Raw genomic sequence first — 15,682 nt, forward strand, 5'->3', positions numbered from 1 at the left:
GGTCAGGAACTTGGGCTGGAGTGGGGCAGGAACCTGGGTTGTGATGGGGGTGCTCTATCCTGTCTGGAGTTGACAGTCAGAATGGCTCAAATTACACTTGGGCTGGGCGGTTCTAATTACACATGTGAAACTGCTGGGTGTGTCTTATCCTCCAAGGGGACCAATCAGCAATCAGGTCATGTGATCACGGAGAGCCAATCAGAGCATTTGTTAGTGCAAATAAACACGTCCTTACTATATAAGAGAAGTCTGGTACATGCTCCCCCACCCAGAAATTTTGATTGGTGGCAGTTAATTAATGTTTTCTAGCATTTTGAATGTTACAGTAAACACTGACATTGCAATTTTTGTTAATCTAAAAAGTAAATGTGCACAATTTTATTGTAAATTACTCTTTATCTGCCATTTGGGAGTTCGCTATTTTTCCTTTTTTTTCAACCAACGTTCTCTCAATGGCAAGAGATCCCTGAAAGAAAAAAAAATGTACTGGCAAATGGTGTATTCAAATTTTATCTCATTGCTGTAGGCAGAAAATTTAGAGTTGTATATATTACTTCCAAATCTTTCGCTGAAAAAAATTAAATTAACATTAAAGCAGTGTATTCTGGTTAATTTTATACAACATTTTACATCACAATAAATCAATGAAAGGTAAGTGACATTTGATTTTGAACAAACCAACCAGATTATCTCTTCCCCTTCACAGAGACACCTTCTCCCTCCTGTTAACACAATCTCTTGTAATCCTCGGTCCTCAGTTCACAGAGATATGTTCCCTTCCAACTCCACTAGTTCATGCTCCCACTTTTCTATTTCTCCTCCCTTAATTCATGATTCAACTTTCCTACATTTCTTCTAAGTTCACACTTCGAATGCCACACTTTCTCAATGCTGCTCATGCTCTCCATCCTCTGCTGCACTGCTCGAGTTCACACCTCTTCTCTTCCAAGCACTACCCTTTTGCTTTCTTCCCACTAAACTCTGCCCTTGGCACTCAGACTTTCCCGTGCACCAAGCACCGCAAGCTATCCTATCTCTCTCCCTCACCTCCCCTGGCACTACTCGAGCTAGTGAGTACAGAAATAGAAGGATAGAGCAGATGAATCCATGGCTGGAGAAATGGTGCAGGAGGGAGGACTTTACTGAGGCATTGGGACTGCTTCTGGGAGAGGTGGGACCTGTACACGCTGGACGGTTGCACCTCAACAATATCCTCATGCGGGTGGGATTTGTTAGTGCTGTTGGGGAGAACCTGAGAATAGATTCAGTAGGGAGAGAAGTAAAGCTGGAATTGGAAAGCAAAAATGTAGAAAGTAAATTTGAAGGACAGAGGAAACAAGGGCTAGAAAGTAGTCAACAAGGAGATCTGGCTGTACTAAATGGTATACACTTTAATGCAAGGAGTATAGTGAATAAGGCAGATGAACTGAGGGCACAGGTAGACAATTGGGAGTATGATATTATAGCTATTACAGGGACATGGCTAAAAGAGGGGCACGTATGCCAGCTCAACATTCCTGGTTATAGGATTTTCAGATGGGATAGAGAGGAGGGTAAAAAGCCGGGGGAACGCGGTATTGATGAACTAAACTATTACAGCTGTGAGGAGGGATGATATGTTGGAAGGATCATCAAACGAGGCAATATGGGTCGAATTGGAAAACAAAAAAGGGGCGATCACACTGCTGGGAGTGTACTATAGACCCCCAAACAGTGAGAGGGAGATGGAAGAGCAAATATGTAGGCAAATTTCTGAGGTGCAAAAATTATAGGGCAGTAATAGTAGGGGATTTCAACCATTCTAATATTAACTGGGACAGAATTAGTGTGAAGGATATAGAGGGTGCGGAATTCCTAAAATGCATTCAAGAGAACTTTTTTAGCTAGTATGTAGCAAGCCCAACACTGGAGGGGGTGGTTCTGGATTTAGTTTTAGGGAATGAAGCTGGGCGGGTGGAAGATGCTAGTGACCATAATTCAGTTAGATTGAAGATAGTTATGGAAAAGGACAAGGATAGACCAGGAATAAAAGTTCTAAATTAGGAAAAAGCCAACTTTGTTAAGCTGAGAGGTGATTTAGCCATGGTGGACTGGAAACAGCTACTTGAAGGTAAATGTGTCAGAGCAGTGGGAGGCATTCAAGGAGGAGATCTGGAGGGTTCAGGCCCAATATGTGCCCTTAAAGAAAAAGGGTGTGACTAACAAATCTGGAGCACTCTGGAAGTCGAGGGACATACAGGGTAGGATAAAGAAAAAAAGCCAAGCTTATGACAGATACTGAGGGCTAAATACTGCAGAATCTCTAGAGGAGTATAGAAAGTGCAGGGGTGAAATTAAAAAGGAAATTAGGAAAGCAAAGAGAGGGCATGAAAAAATATTGGCAAATAAAATCAAGGAAAACCCAAAGATGTTTTATAAATATATTAAGAGCAAGAGGATAACTAAAGAAAGGGTAGGGTCTATTAGAGACCGTGAGGGTAATCTGTGTGTGGAGGCGGAAGATGTGGGTATGGTTCTTAATGAATACTTTGCGTCTGTTTTCACAGAAGAGAGGGGTGATGCAGACACTGCTCTCGAGGAGGAGTGTGAAATATTAGATGAAATAAACATAGTGAGAGAGGAGGTATTAAAGGATTTAGCAGCTTTGAAAGTGGTTAAGTCCCCAGGTCCGGATGAAATGTATCCCAGGCTGTTAAGTGAATCAAAAGAGGAAATAGCAGAGGCTTTGACCATCATTTTCCAATCCTCTCTGGCTTCAGGTGTGGTGCTGGAGGACTGCTAATGTGGTACCTTTGTTTAAGAAGGGAGAAAGGGATAGACCGAGTAATTACAGGCTAGTCAGACGAACCTCGGTGGTAGGAAAATTATTGGAAAAAATCCTGAGGGACAGGATAGATCTTCATTTAGAAGGACACTAATTAATCAAGGACAGTCAGCACGGATTTGTTAAGAGAAGGTCGTGTCTGACTAACTTGATTGAATTTTTCGAGGAGGTAAACAGGAGGGTCGATGACAATGTGTATGATGTAGTGTTTATGGATTTTAGCAAAGCTTTTGATAGGGTCCCACATGGTAGACTGGTCACAAAAGTAAAAGCCCATGGGATCCAGGGCAAAGTGGCAAGTTGGATCCAAAATTGGCTGAGAGGCAGGAAGCAAAGGGTGTTTTTGTAACTGGAAGGATGTTTCCAGTAGGGTTCCATAGGGCTCAGTACTAGGTCCCTTGATTTTTGTGGTATATATCAATGATCTCGACTTGAGTATGATTAAGAAATTTGCAGATGGTACTAAAATCGGCTGTGTGGTTGATAATGAAGAATAAAGCTGCAGACTGCAGGAAGATATCGATGTACTAGTCAGGTGGACAGAACAGTGGCAAATAGAATTTAATTCGGAGAAGTTTGAGGTAATGCATTTGGGAAGAGCTAAGAGAAGTGTAGAGGAACAAAGGGATCTTGGAGTGCATGTCCACAAATCCCTGAAGGTAGCAGGGCAGGTAGATAAGGTGGTTAAGAAGGCATACGGAATGCTTGTCTTTATTAGTCAAGGCATAGAATACAAGAGCAGGGGATTTTGCTTGAACTGTATAAAACACTGGTTAGGCCACAGCTGGAGTACTGCATGCAGTTCTGGTCACCGCATTACAGAAAGGACGTGATTGCACTGGAGAGGGTAGAGAGGAGATTTACGAGGATGTTGCCGGGAGTGGAGAATCTTAGCTATGAGGACAGATTGGATAGGCTGGGTTTGTTTTCCTTGGAACAGAGGAGGCTGAGGGGAGACCTCATTGAGATGTATAAAATTATGAAGGGCCTAGATATATAGTGGATAGAAAGGGCCTATTTCCCTTAGAAGAGGGATCAACAACCAGGGGGCATAGATTTAAAGTAATTGGTAGAAGGTTTAGTGGGGATTTGAGGGGAAATTTCTTCACGCAGAGGGTTGTGAGGGTCTGGAACTCACTACCTGAAAGGGTGGTAGAGGCAGAAACCCTCACCACATTTAAAAAGTATTTGGATGTGCACTTGAAGTGCTGTAACCTGCAGGGTTACGGACTTAGAGCTGGAAAGTGGGATTAAGCTGGATAGCCTCTTGTTGGCCGGCACGGACACAATCGGCCGAAATGACATCCTTCTGTGCTGCAAACTTCTATGATTCTATGGGCTTAATTTTCCCCAGTGATTTGCACCATTATTTTGGTGCAGGTCAATTTTTTTGGCCCAAGTTTAAAAAAAAACAAGTTTCCCCGATCAGTTTGCATCAGTGCAACTCAGTTACGATTTTTTTAGGTAAGTTTTTTTTTCAGCCAAAGGGTTCGTAACCTGCCACCCACGCCAATTCTGGCCAGTTCGCCAAGTTTGGCCAGCTGAGAGTTACTCCAGTTTATCTTTGGCCAGCTTATGTGGCCTCCGTAGAAAAACCTTCTGGTAAGTTAAGGAAATCGGCACAGGTAAGTGCAGCAGATGCCCGGACAGCAGCTTCAGGAGAGGTAAGAGAGAGGGGGAGAGCGCGGGGGGGGGAGTGGGGGGAGCCTTTAGGGTACAGTTAGGTGCGGGGACTGGGAGGGAGGAGGCCATTCGGCCTGGGATAGGTGCGGGGGAGCAGACCGGGAGGCCATTCGGCCTGGGATAGGTGCAGGAGAGCAGACCCGGAGGCCATTCAGCCTGGGATTGGTCGGGGTGAGAAGACCGGGAGGCCATTCAGCCTGGGATAGGTGCGGGGGAGTGGACTGGGAGTCCATTCGGCCTGGGATAGATGCGAGGAGTGGACCAGGAGGCCATTCGGCCTGGGATAGAAGCGGGGATCAGCACTGGCATAGGAAGGGGACTTTAATAATTTAATGGAGGAAAGTTGCTGCAATGTATTTGTGTTTGTGAAGTCGCTGCAATGTATTTCAAGGTGCTTGTGAAGTTGCTGCAGTATATTTTAAGGTGCTTGTGCAGGTTGTGTGCTGGCTGTATGTTTCACTTTTCAGCCCCAGCCCACATTGTGTCCCGGTTTCCATGGCAACCTGATCTTTTTGGCGCAGGTTAAGGCTCCACCCCCAAAACTAAAGGACAGGCTAGGCCGCGCCAAAATGAGGAAATCAAACGGGGAAACTTGGAACATTTTTTGGGGGCGTATTGGGGTAAATTGAGCCCCATGATTCTATGATACTGTAGGGTTCTCTCCTTAGTGCTGTTTTGGGTGTCCTACCTTTATCATTGTTGCTGCTTCAGTTTTGAATTTTGTGCACATTAACAGGGTCTCTTCACCTCAAGAGTGTTCCTGCTACAATGTGCAGTGGCATTCAAAATTGGAGCAGTATCAAGAGAAGGTAGGCGCCCCAGAGCTGCGCTGATGCGGAAGCCCAACAATAGTGCTGATTTTTATCTGCAAACACAGATGCATGAACTGTGCTCTAAAATGCTGACTGTCTTATATTAAACATGGATGGATGTAATGCATGCCATTGATCTCCTGTTAAATTCATATCTTCCCTACCTTTTTAGTTGTAAATTGTTGCTGATTTATGACTATGAAATTTGAGCCATTTGCTACAAGAAAAGTACATATATGCGAGCGTAACATCGGAAATATGATCTGACTGAAAAAGCATGCCCAAAAAGCAGCATTATTTAATATATGCCAGCAGTGAGTTGCAGGTTTTTGAAGAACAGCGATGTTTTGCCAAGTAGTTTTATTAGAGAAACACAAATAGTGCACCAATAATTTGCTAACTTGTACAGTTTTAATAATAAATATGAATGTTCATAAACAAAAGTATTTCTCAAAACACTTACTTAACACTTAAAGAACAAAAGTTATTAATTTATGCAGTTGTCCATAGAAAATAGGTGCAGGAATAGGCCATTTGGCCCTTCGAGCCTGCACCGCCATTCAATGAGTTCATGGCTGAACGTGCAACTTCAGTACCCCATTCCTGCTTTCTCGCCATACCCCTTGATCCCCCTAGTAGTAAGGACTTCATCTAACTCCTTTTTTAATATATTTAGTGAATTGGCCTCAACAACTTTCTGTGGTAGAGAATTCCACAGGTTCAACATTTTCTGGGTGAAGAAGTTTCTCCTCATCTTGGTCCTAAATGGCTTACCCCTTATCCTTAGACTGTGACCCCTGGTTCTGGACTTCCCCAACATTGGGAACATTGTTCCTGCATCTAACCTGTCTAAACCCGTCAGAATTTTAAAAGTTTCTATGAGATCCCCTCTCATTCTTCTGAACTCCAGTGAATACAAGCCCAGTTGATCCAGTCTTTCTTGATATATCAGTCCCGCCATCCCGGGAATCAGTCTGGTGAACCTTCGCTGCACTCCCTCAATAGCAAGAATGTCCTTCCTCAAGTTAGGAGACCAAACTGTACACAATACTCCAGGTGTGGCCTCACCAAGGCCCTGTACAACTGTAGTAACAGCTCCCTGCCCCTGTACTCAAATCCCCTCGCTATGAAGGCCAACATGCCATTTGCTTTCTTAACCGCCTGTTGTACCTGCATGCCAACCTTCAATGACTGATGTACCATGACACCCAGGTCTTGTTGCACCTCACCTTTTCCTAATCTGTCACCATTCAGATAATAGTCTGTGTCTCTGTTTTTACCACCAAAGTGGATAACCTCACATTTATCCACATTATACTTCATCTGCCATGCATTTGCCCACTCACCTAACCTATCCAAGTCACTCTGCAGCCTCATAGCATCCTCCTCGCAGCTCACACTGCCACCCAACTTAATGTCATCCGCAAATTTGGAGATACTACATTTAATCCCCTCGTCTAAATCATTAATTACAATGTAAACAGCTGGGGCCCCAGCACAGAACCTTGCGGTACCCCACTAGTCACTGCCTGCCATTCTGAAAAGTACCCATTTACTCCTACTCTTTGCTTCCTGTCTGCCAACGAGTTCTCAATCCACGTCAGCACACTACCCCCAATCCCATGTGCTTTAACTTTGCACATTCATCTCTTGTGTGGGACCTTGTCGAAAGCCTTCCAGTTTTTACAAAAATGCCCAAAAGCACCTGAAAGATACAGAAGAGAAAGATTTAACTGAATCTTCAACCTTTCAACTGAGAAAAAAGAACTACATTCTTGATGAACAATTTTTATTTTGCTTTCTGTCAACAATGAAACCACAGCTGCTGCTAATCATCATCATCATCATAGGCAGCCCCTTGGAATCGAGGAAGACTTGCTTCCACTCTTAACATGAGTTTTTAATTGGCTGTACAGTCCAGTCCGAGAACCACAATCTCGGTCACAGATGGGGCAGATAGTCGTTGAGGGAAGGGGTGGGTGGGACTGGTTTGCCGCAAGCTCATTCCGCTGCCTGCACTTGATTTCTTCACGCTCTCGGCGACGAGACTCGAGGTGTTCGGCGCCCTCCCGGATGCGCTTCCTCCACTTAGGGTGGTCTTTGGCCAGGGTCTCCCAGGTGTCCGAGGGGCTGTTGCTCTTTATCAGGGAGGCTTTGAGGGCGTCCTTGTAACATTTCCGCTGCCCACCTTTGGCTCGTTTGCCGTGAAGGAGTTCCAAGTAGAGCGCTTGCTTTGGGAGTCTCATGTCTGGCACCCTAACCTTAACCCTAAATGCAGCAGAGCTGATCAAGTGTGGTCAGTGCTTCGATGCTGGGGATATTGGCCTGGTCGAGGACGCTAATGTTGGTGTGCCTGTCCTCCCATGGGATTTGTAGGATCTTACAGAGACATTGTTGGTGGTATTTCTCCAACGACTTGTGTCTACTGTACATGGTCCATGTTTCTGAGCCATACAGGAGGGCGGGTATCACTACAGCCCATAGACCATGAGCTTGGTGGCAGTTTTGAGGGCCTGGTCTTCACTCTTTTCCTCAGCCGGCCGAAGGCTGCACTGGCGTACTGGAGGTGGTGTTGGATCTCGTCGTCAGTGCCTGCTCTTGTTGATGGGAGACGTCCGTGATATGGAAAGTGGTCCACGTTGTCCAGGGCCACGCCATGGATCTTGATGACTGGGGGACAGTGCTGTGCGGTCAGGACAGGCTGATGGAGGACCTTTGTCTTGCTGATGTTTAGCGTCAGGCCCATGCTTTCGTATGCCTCAGTAAATACGTCAGCTATGTCCTGGAGTACAGCCTCAGAGTGTGTGCAGACGCAGGCGTCGTCCGCGTACTGTAGCTCGACAACAGAGGTTGGGGTGGTCTTGATCCTGGCCTGGAGATGGCATAGGTTGAACAGCTTCCCACTGGTTCTGTAGTTTAGTTTCACTCCAGCGGGGGAGCTTGTCAACTGTGTGGTGGAGCATGGCAGCAAGGAAGATTGAGAAGAGGGTTGGGGCGATGACGCAGGCCTGTTTGACCCCGGTCTGGACGTGGATTGGGTCTGTAATGGATCCGTTGGCAAGGATCAAGGCCTACATGTCATCGTGGAGCAGGCGGAGGATGGTGACAAACTTTTGGGAGCGTCCGAAACGGAGAAGGACGCTCCATAGACCCTGCGGTTGACGGCGTCAAAGGCCTTTGTAAGGTCGAAGAAGGCCATGTATAAGGGCTGGTGCTGTTCCCTGCATTTTTCCTGAAGCTGTCGCGCTGCGAAAATCATGTCCGTTGTGCCCTGTAGGGGACGAAATCTGCACTGTGACTCCGGAAGGAACTCCTCAGCCACAGAGAAAAGACGGTTGAGAAGGACTCTAGCGACGACCTTCCCAATGGCTGATAACAGGGAGATTCCTCTGTAGTTGCCGCACGCAGACTTGTCTCCTTTTGTCCACCATTTGTTACCATCTGGCAACTTTCCACCCTCAGCCTCCCTCCCACCAACTGTCTAAACTTCCCCTAGCCTAATAGATCCTAATAGGGGGTATTAAACACTTAAACCCCTACGCTTAAACCCAACCCTGCGAATCCCACAAGATCGGGCCTACCTCAGGCTTCCTATCACACCACCCATCAGCGACGACGACTGGGGCTGCTGCTAATCACAGGTTGCCTTAATCACAGGTGTTAACTAACAAGAAGTTCATAACAGAAATGGAACAGTTAATATTTTAAATATAAAACTTGCATGAAATAAAGTTTTGAAAACTGAATCTCCAGTTTGTTTCAAAGTGTTTTGGAAAAAGCAAAGAAACACACACATCCTCACAGGATAATGGGATGAACTACATAACTGCCCAAAACATAAACTTCAACGTTTCTGCTTCAATTAAGAGAAACCTACTCATGCATTCTGGGAGGCTCTGTAAACTGGACATGCAAAGAGTGCGTGGATGTGGTTCATAACTCCTCAGCTGTTCCGAGGGGAAAATATTGAGTCAAAACATTATCAATGATTATTTGGTTCACCACCTCATTTTTTTTATTCGTAGGGGTCCTGATTAGTCATTCAGGATTGGATGTTTTCATCAGTCCTTAGAGGTTTCCCTTTGGTAGTTATCTAGCTGCTTTCCTTGGTTTTGATTTTAGTTTCTCCATTTCTTCAGTTGTAATTTACTGCAGTCTTTCTTTGAACCAATCAATACAACACAATAGTAAAAGTGTGATGACACAGTTCTGACAACAGGAAGTATGTCAAACAAAGTGTATTGTAGAATTCAAGACTTTTAATAAATTACCAGTAGACCTCCTTTGTCATTGCTGACGGTGAGTTGGATAGTACACTGTTTTAAATTTGATAATTAGCTGTTAAATGCCAGGTATCTATCTCCAAATGGTACATTTAAAAACTTCTGGAATAATTAAAGAACTCAGTTAACATAGATTTTAAAGTTGACTACCATAGAAATTTACAGCACAGAAGGAAGCCATCATATCTGTGCTGGATCTTGACTAGGCAAATCAAAAATGAAACCCCATTGGTCTATTATCCCTATATGTTCCTCTGCTCCAAATAATGGAGCAGGAAACAGCAAATATGAACATTATGAAAGGATACTATTAGTAAAAGTGGAGAAGGAAAAGGGTCTAGATGTGATTGTTGATTATTCACTGGAAATGTATGTGAATTTGAAGCTGTCTCCAACAAAGCTATTAAATACAAGGTTCTCAAGGTATTTAAACATAAGTCAAAAAAAGTTTTTCTAACCTTTACTATAGCACTGCCGAAGCTGCAATTGGAATTCTGTGCACAATTTCAGCACCTTACCTTTTGCAGTCTTATTTGATTACCTTTAGGGATGAGAGAGCTTTTATGCAGAAGATTGTTTCCAGTCCATTTGAGCCATAAATACATGTATTTGTTCCCTGCTCTGATGTTATGATCCTTCACGAGTTACGCGCCATCATTAAAGTGGTTTGAAATTGAAAACTGATGAGATAATCATGAAAATAGTTAACGTTTATGTTTTGGCCAGTTCTGTAGTTTCTTATTGTTTTGATCAGATGCGATCTTTCTTTCTATTTCATAACTATTCATTTATTGGTCAGACTGTATTTAGCTACTATGTACTGGCTAATTACACATTATTATTTTGTCAAATAAATGTAACTGTTTTTTTTAGGAGCCGTTTACCACATTTTTCCTTAATGCAAATGAAGGAAAATTTGATTATCCAGAGCGAACATTCTCCTCTGTGGCAAAATCATGGAGGAACTGTCAGAGAGACACTTCAGATGTAAAAGTAAGTGTTGCTGACTGTATTAAAGTACACTGAGGCTGTTATGCTACACGTACCTGTATAGGGTGATGCAGGTATAGCAGATGGGTTATACAGGGTGCTCAGTACAATGGAGCTTATGCAACTGAATGCCTATTACATTTTAACGTTTGAAAAGGGTCAAGACTCAGCATCACTATCATCTCACTGCTAACATTAGAAATTAAATATAAGAATGGACTATCAGAGAACATTTTAAATTTGATCCATACCAGCTACAGTTATATAGCAGCGAGTAAAAATTCCATATGGTGTGAGACCACCTTATGCAGGTGGTTTCATACCTCTTACTAATGCTGCTTTTATATATCCCTTACTTTATTTCGTATTCCAGGAAACCACTATCTGTCAACCAGCTTTTGGTGTTCTTACTACTTTATCTGGTTTCCTTATCTCAGCAGCAGACTCATAGACCTAAATAAATTGGTCTGCTATTAAGATAGGGAAGGAGATTTTAGGTCTATATGTGGGAGCCAGCTCACAGAAATTGGCCTTACTGAATGCAAATAAAAACAAGGCCCGTATAAAGCAATTTGGCTGCTTCAAATGGCTTTGTATCTGAATTACAATGCACAGTTTTGCTTGATGTGAAGATTGGACTGACACTGATTGTATAACTGCCCTATTGTACCATAGAAATATGTTTTAACAGCTTCCTTCTAAGTGAGGTTTGCAGTTGATGTTTTTCCAGTGTTAGCTTTTAAACTCTGCAGCCCTAGTTAGTACCTACAGTATTTTTAAATGGTGTTATTCAGTCAAAGATGTTAGTTTTCTTAGTTCAGCTTGAATCAAAATATGAATTCAGCAAAAATGAATTTGAATTAAGATTTCCCCCCCCCACTCCCCCCCCCCCCCCCCCCGCCGAATTGTTGGCTCAGAGATGTGTCTGAATAAAGCTAATTAACATGGTTGTCATTAATAACATGGACTACAAACAAAAGAGGTACAGTATTATAATGGTCCTGCTGGTGTTGACTTAATGTTTTCCTCACTACAATAAAACACAGCAGGAATGGCATTTGTCCTCAATGTGTCAGATTGTTGTGGTTCAATCCAAAGCTGGTTACATTTGCCAAGGGCAGTTAATTAACCATTAATGATAAGTTCCATTTTAAATGCAGCTTGTTCCTTAAAGCCACTTTAAAAAAATAAACTACAGGCTGCTTGTACCCAGTGATGTTGCATTTCAATGCAATTCATTTTAAATAATGTTATTTGTGTGTGTCTGTCTGTTGTCTATGTATTTTAGGGGGGAAGGGGGAGTGGAAGTAACATTGCATACAAAAATGCATTAAAAGATATATGTATACACATGTTGTGATTTGTATGATTAGATGGGTTAAATTTACAGGTAATTTTGGGATCTGATCAAAAGAAATGTTTGATATATGATCTTCCAGGTCCCAAAATTGGGCAAGAATCTATGTTTTACAATCTTTCTTTATTAATCCTGGCCTCCTCCTGTGGTAATGAGAGCAAGCTGGGAAAAGAGTGGCTGTTAGTAGGATGACCTTTCAGGAAACAAGTCACCCGGAAAAAATCTTAGCTAGTCCAGTTGGCTTCACACTGATTTTTTTAAATGTAGTGACAACCAAAGGAACCATTCTCCAGACTTCTTTTCTTTATTTAATAAAAACTGTTCAAAGTAGCCACTGTGTGTTCTCAAAAGGCTTTGCAGGCCTCACGAGTTTGACAAAATGCCATTAAACCAGCGTAAATTAATACATTTAATGGGAAGGGTTTCTGAATGATTAGTCAGTCCATTATGAGTCTTTTCCAGAATTAATGGACGCTAAGGGATCAAGAACTAGAAAAGAGATGGCATTTTTAAAAGCTTGCAGTGAGTTACATTAGAAAAGTGGAAACGTATGTTTTGGATTTCATTTCACTGTGCAGCCATAATAACACTATGTTGCGATAACATTGGAATGTAAACTTTACATGGGATCTGGTAAAAGAGTACAATTTTAATGTATTCGGTAGTAACAAATACCAGCTAAAGTCACCTATAGTCTTATGAGTCACTATCCATGAATTTATACTTGTTTAATATACTTTATTTGCATTTTCTTTTCCTCCTCTCCTCCCCACCCCCCTCCCCCCCACTAAGAATTTGGGACAGTCAGGGGTTTGAGCAGTCCTGTGTTATTAAAATCTCATGTCAGTATTACACAAGACTGTGCATGTGTGCCTGAGTTGGAGTTTTGTCTGTCTTCTCTGCAGTATTTTACTTAAAGCCATACCATGGAATAAAATTGCATTAAATGATAGTGTGGGAAGTTTACATTACCTTCATTCATATAAACAAACCATATTTTGATAGTACATATAGTGGTAAATAAGGCTCGAGGAAAATATCTTGTGTCTAGCAATTAAGAATGTCTTCTCTAAATCACATCGCTGGCACATTACAGGTCTGAGGTATCAAATTTAATTGGTTACTTTAGTGACTGTAGTGATTTTTTGACATTATTATACCTCTGTGACCCTAGAAAAGCCTGTATAGAGTTAGATTTCAAGCAGAGTGTCATCCATTTTGATCATATTACGCATTGTAGTGCCTTAATGCTTGTAACAATGTAATCTGGTGAATTTAATCTGTTGCTAGGATTTGGGGAATCGGAGGCTTCAGGCTGATTTTTTTTAAAAAGAAAAGCAGTATCATGTTAGCATATAGTGTAGAAAAACAGTAATGTGTTTTAGAAGTGTTTAATTCAAATAATAATGAAAGAGTTTCAGCAATAAGAATTGTACTTACCTTTGAACACCGAAGAAGTGCCTAACCACTAAAGTCAAACAAGTGAAAATACTGATAAGTGAGAAAGCACAAATAAAACAATGTGTAAATAGTTTATGATGTGATTTGTTAAATCGTTTACAATAGATGACAGTGAGAGTTATTTACTATATCACAATAGCTCACAGAACACTCCCATTTCTGGCTTTACCACTTATCCACTTGAGTATCAAAGCCGCTTTTAGAACCCTGAAACTGATGTTCTGACCTTTTGTCGGAAAGAAAAAACAAATCCAAATGATTGTGTTGAGTAATATGTGAAAACTAAGCAGAAATTTTAGAAATTCTATAATGCAATTAAACGAACAGATTTGAAAAAAGACTATTACTGTCTACCCAGTGTTAAAAGGTAAATGCAATCTATCAAAAATCCAGGGTTTGAAATATTGGGACCCAAGGCATAAGGCTTCAAAGCTTAAATGGTTTTTGTGTCTATAAAAATAGGATAATTAAATACTACTTGAATTGAGATATGCACTGAGGTTTGGGACTTCTATAATTTGATTCCATAATACTTAAGCATTAGAACATTTCAGATAACAAGTTGCCCAAATAAAACATGAAATTAAATACATTCAGGTTTTGAAAGTTCACAAATATTAACATACAAACAATTACATAACCATATGAAATCCCTTTATTGACTACTGAAACAGTTTAATGCCTTTTTTAAAAGAGTAGATAAAAGAATTTCTCAAGAACAAAATAGTATTTGTGCAGTGTAATTTTAAAGACATAGGCTACCTGAAAGGTTTGCTTAAAATTTACCAGAATTGTGTGTAGTTCACTTACAAACATGTAGATTTCCCTCATGGCATTTGTGCCAGAAAGTTCTCTCTTTAAAACATAATTGTAGCCACCAAAGATATCTCCATTTGTTCTGAATTGTGGAATATGTGAAACACAATAGTGTATTTTCCACACTGGCTTAATTATGAATGTTGGAATTGTGCCACGTAACATAATTTTATCATTTTGCATCTTAGTAAAAATACATAATCTTAATCCCACATCTCTGTTTTGCAAGTTATTTTCTCTCCTCTTGGGTCCCTTTGCGTCATTCCCGAACCAACTAGGTAGATGGGTAACCACTTGCTAGCCTCTCCTATGCTGTTCTTTACGAACTGCCGGGATTATGCAAGAGTGAAAGAAGTGCATATACCATAGTTTTTCCCCCCCCTCTGGGAAATTGTCTTATCTTCACCTGACAGTCTGGGCAATGTGGTACAGATCACATACTTTAATGAGATATGACACAATATGGCAACAATCTTTGTTACATAGTCTTCCAATGTCATTGACATTGTTAAAATTACATCTAATAGAATCCTAGATGAACAAAAATCAATACTAATTTTGTGCCAAAATAATCTTATCCTTTCCTGAACGTTTGAAATGAACAACTTTGCAGAATATGAACAATGAAAACTTTATTTTAAATTAATGGTATTTTGGAGGTGTACAAAGTTCAAGAAATATATTGTGTGTTTTCTGCAACACTAGATGTGGAAACTTAAATCATGCAATATTTTTTGCAATGAACATTTCTCCAGTAATTGTTTTGAACCATCTATAACACCCTTTGCTTCACAAATCATCATAGGCAGTCCCTCGGAATCAAGGAGGACTTGCTTCCACTCCCTAAGTGAGTTCTTTGATGGCTGAACAGTCCGATACGAGAGCCACAGACCCTGTCACAGGTGGGACAGACATTCGTCGAGGGAAGGGGTCGGTGGGGCTGGTTTGCCGCACGCTCCTTCCGCTGCCTGCGCTTGGCCTCTTCACGTTCTTTGCGTTGAGACTCGAAGAGCTCAACCCCCTCCCGGATGCACTTTCTCCACCTCGGGCGCTCTTCGGCCAGGGTCTCCCAGGTGTCAGTGGTGATGTCGCACTTTACCAGGGAGGCTTTGAGGGTGTCCGTATAACGTTTTCACTGTCCTCCTTTGGCTCGTTTATCATGAAGGAGCTCCGCATAAAGCATTTGCTTAGGGAGTCTTGTATCTGGCAAACGAACTATGTAGCCTGCCCAGCGAAGCTGAGTGTGGTCAGTGCTTCAATACTGGGGATGTTAGCCTGGGCGAGGACACTGATTTTGGTCCGCCTGTCCTCCCAGGGGATTTGCAGGATCTTGCGGAGATATCGTTGGTGACATATCTCCAGCGACTTGAGGTGCCTTCTATACATCGTCCATACCTCAGATCCATACAGGTGGGCGGGTATTAATCCAGCGCTGTAGACCATGAGCTTGGTGATA

General features: G+C 42.0%; 1 protein-coding gene across 1 annotated transcript in view; it reads left to right on the top strand.

Moving 5' to 3' along the window:
- Nucleotides 1–15,682, top strand: part of nbeaa (neurobeachin a) — a 1,211,357-nt gene that overhangs the window by 1,107,821 nt on the left and 87,854 nt on the right. Inside the window, exon 46 of the mRNA XM_070892347.1 lies at nt 10,476–10,595. Within this exon, the coding sequence (XP_070748448.1) occupies nt 10,476–10,595 (120 nt within the window). The remainder of the gene's footprint in view (nt 1–10,475; nt 10,596–15,682) is intronic.

The sequence above is a fragment of the Pristiophorus japonicus genome, chromosome 10, assembly GCF_044704955.1.
Source record: "Pristiophorus japonicus isolate sPriJap1 chromosome 10, sPriJap1.hap1, whole genome shotgun sequence".
Taxonomy (NCBI): Eukaryota; Metazoa; Chordata; class Chondrichthyes; family Pristiophoridae; genus Pristiophorus; species Pristiophorus japonicus.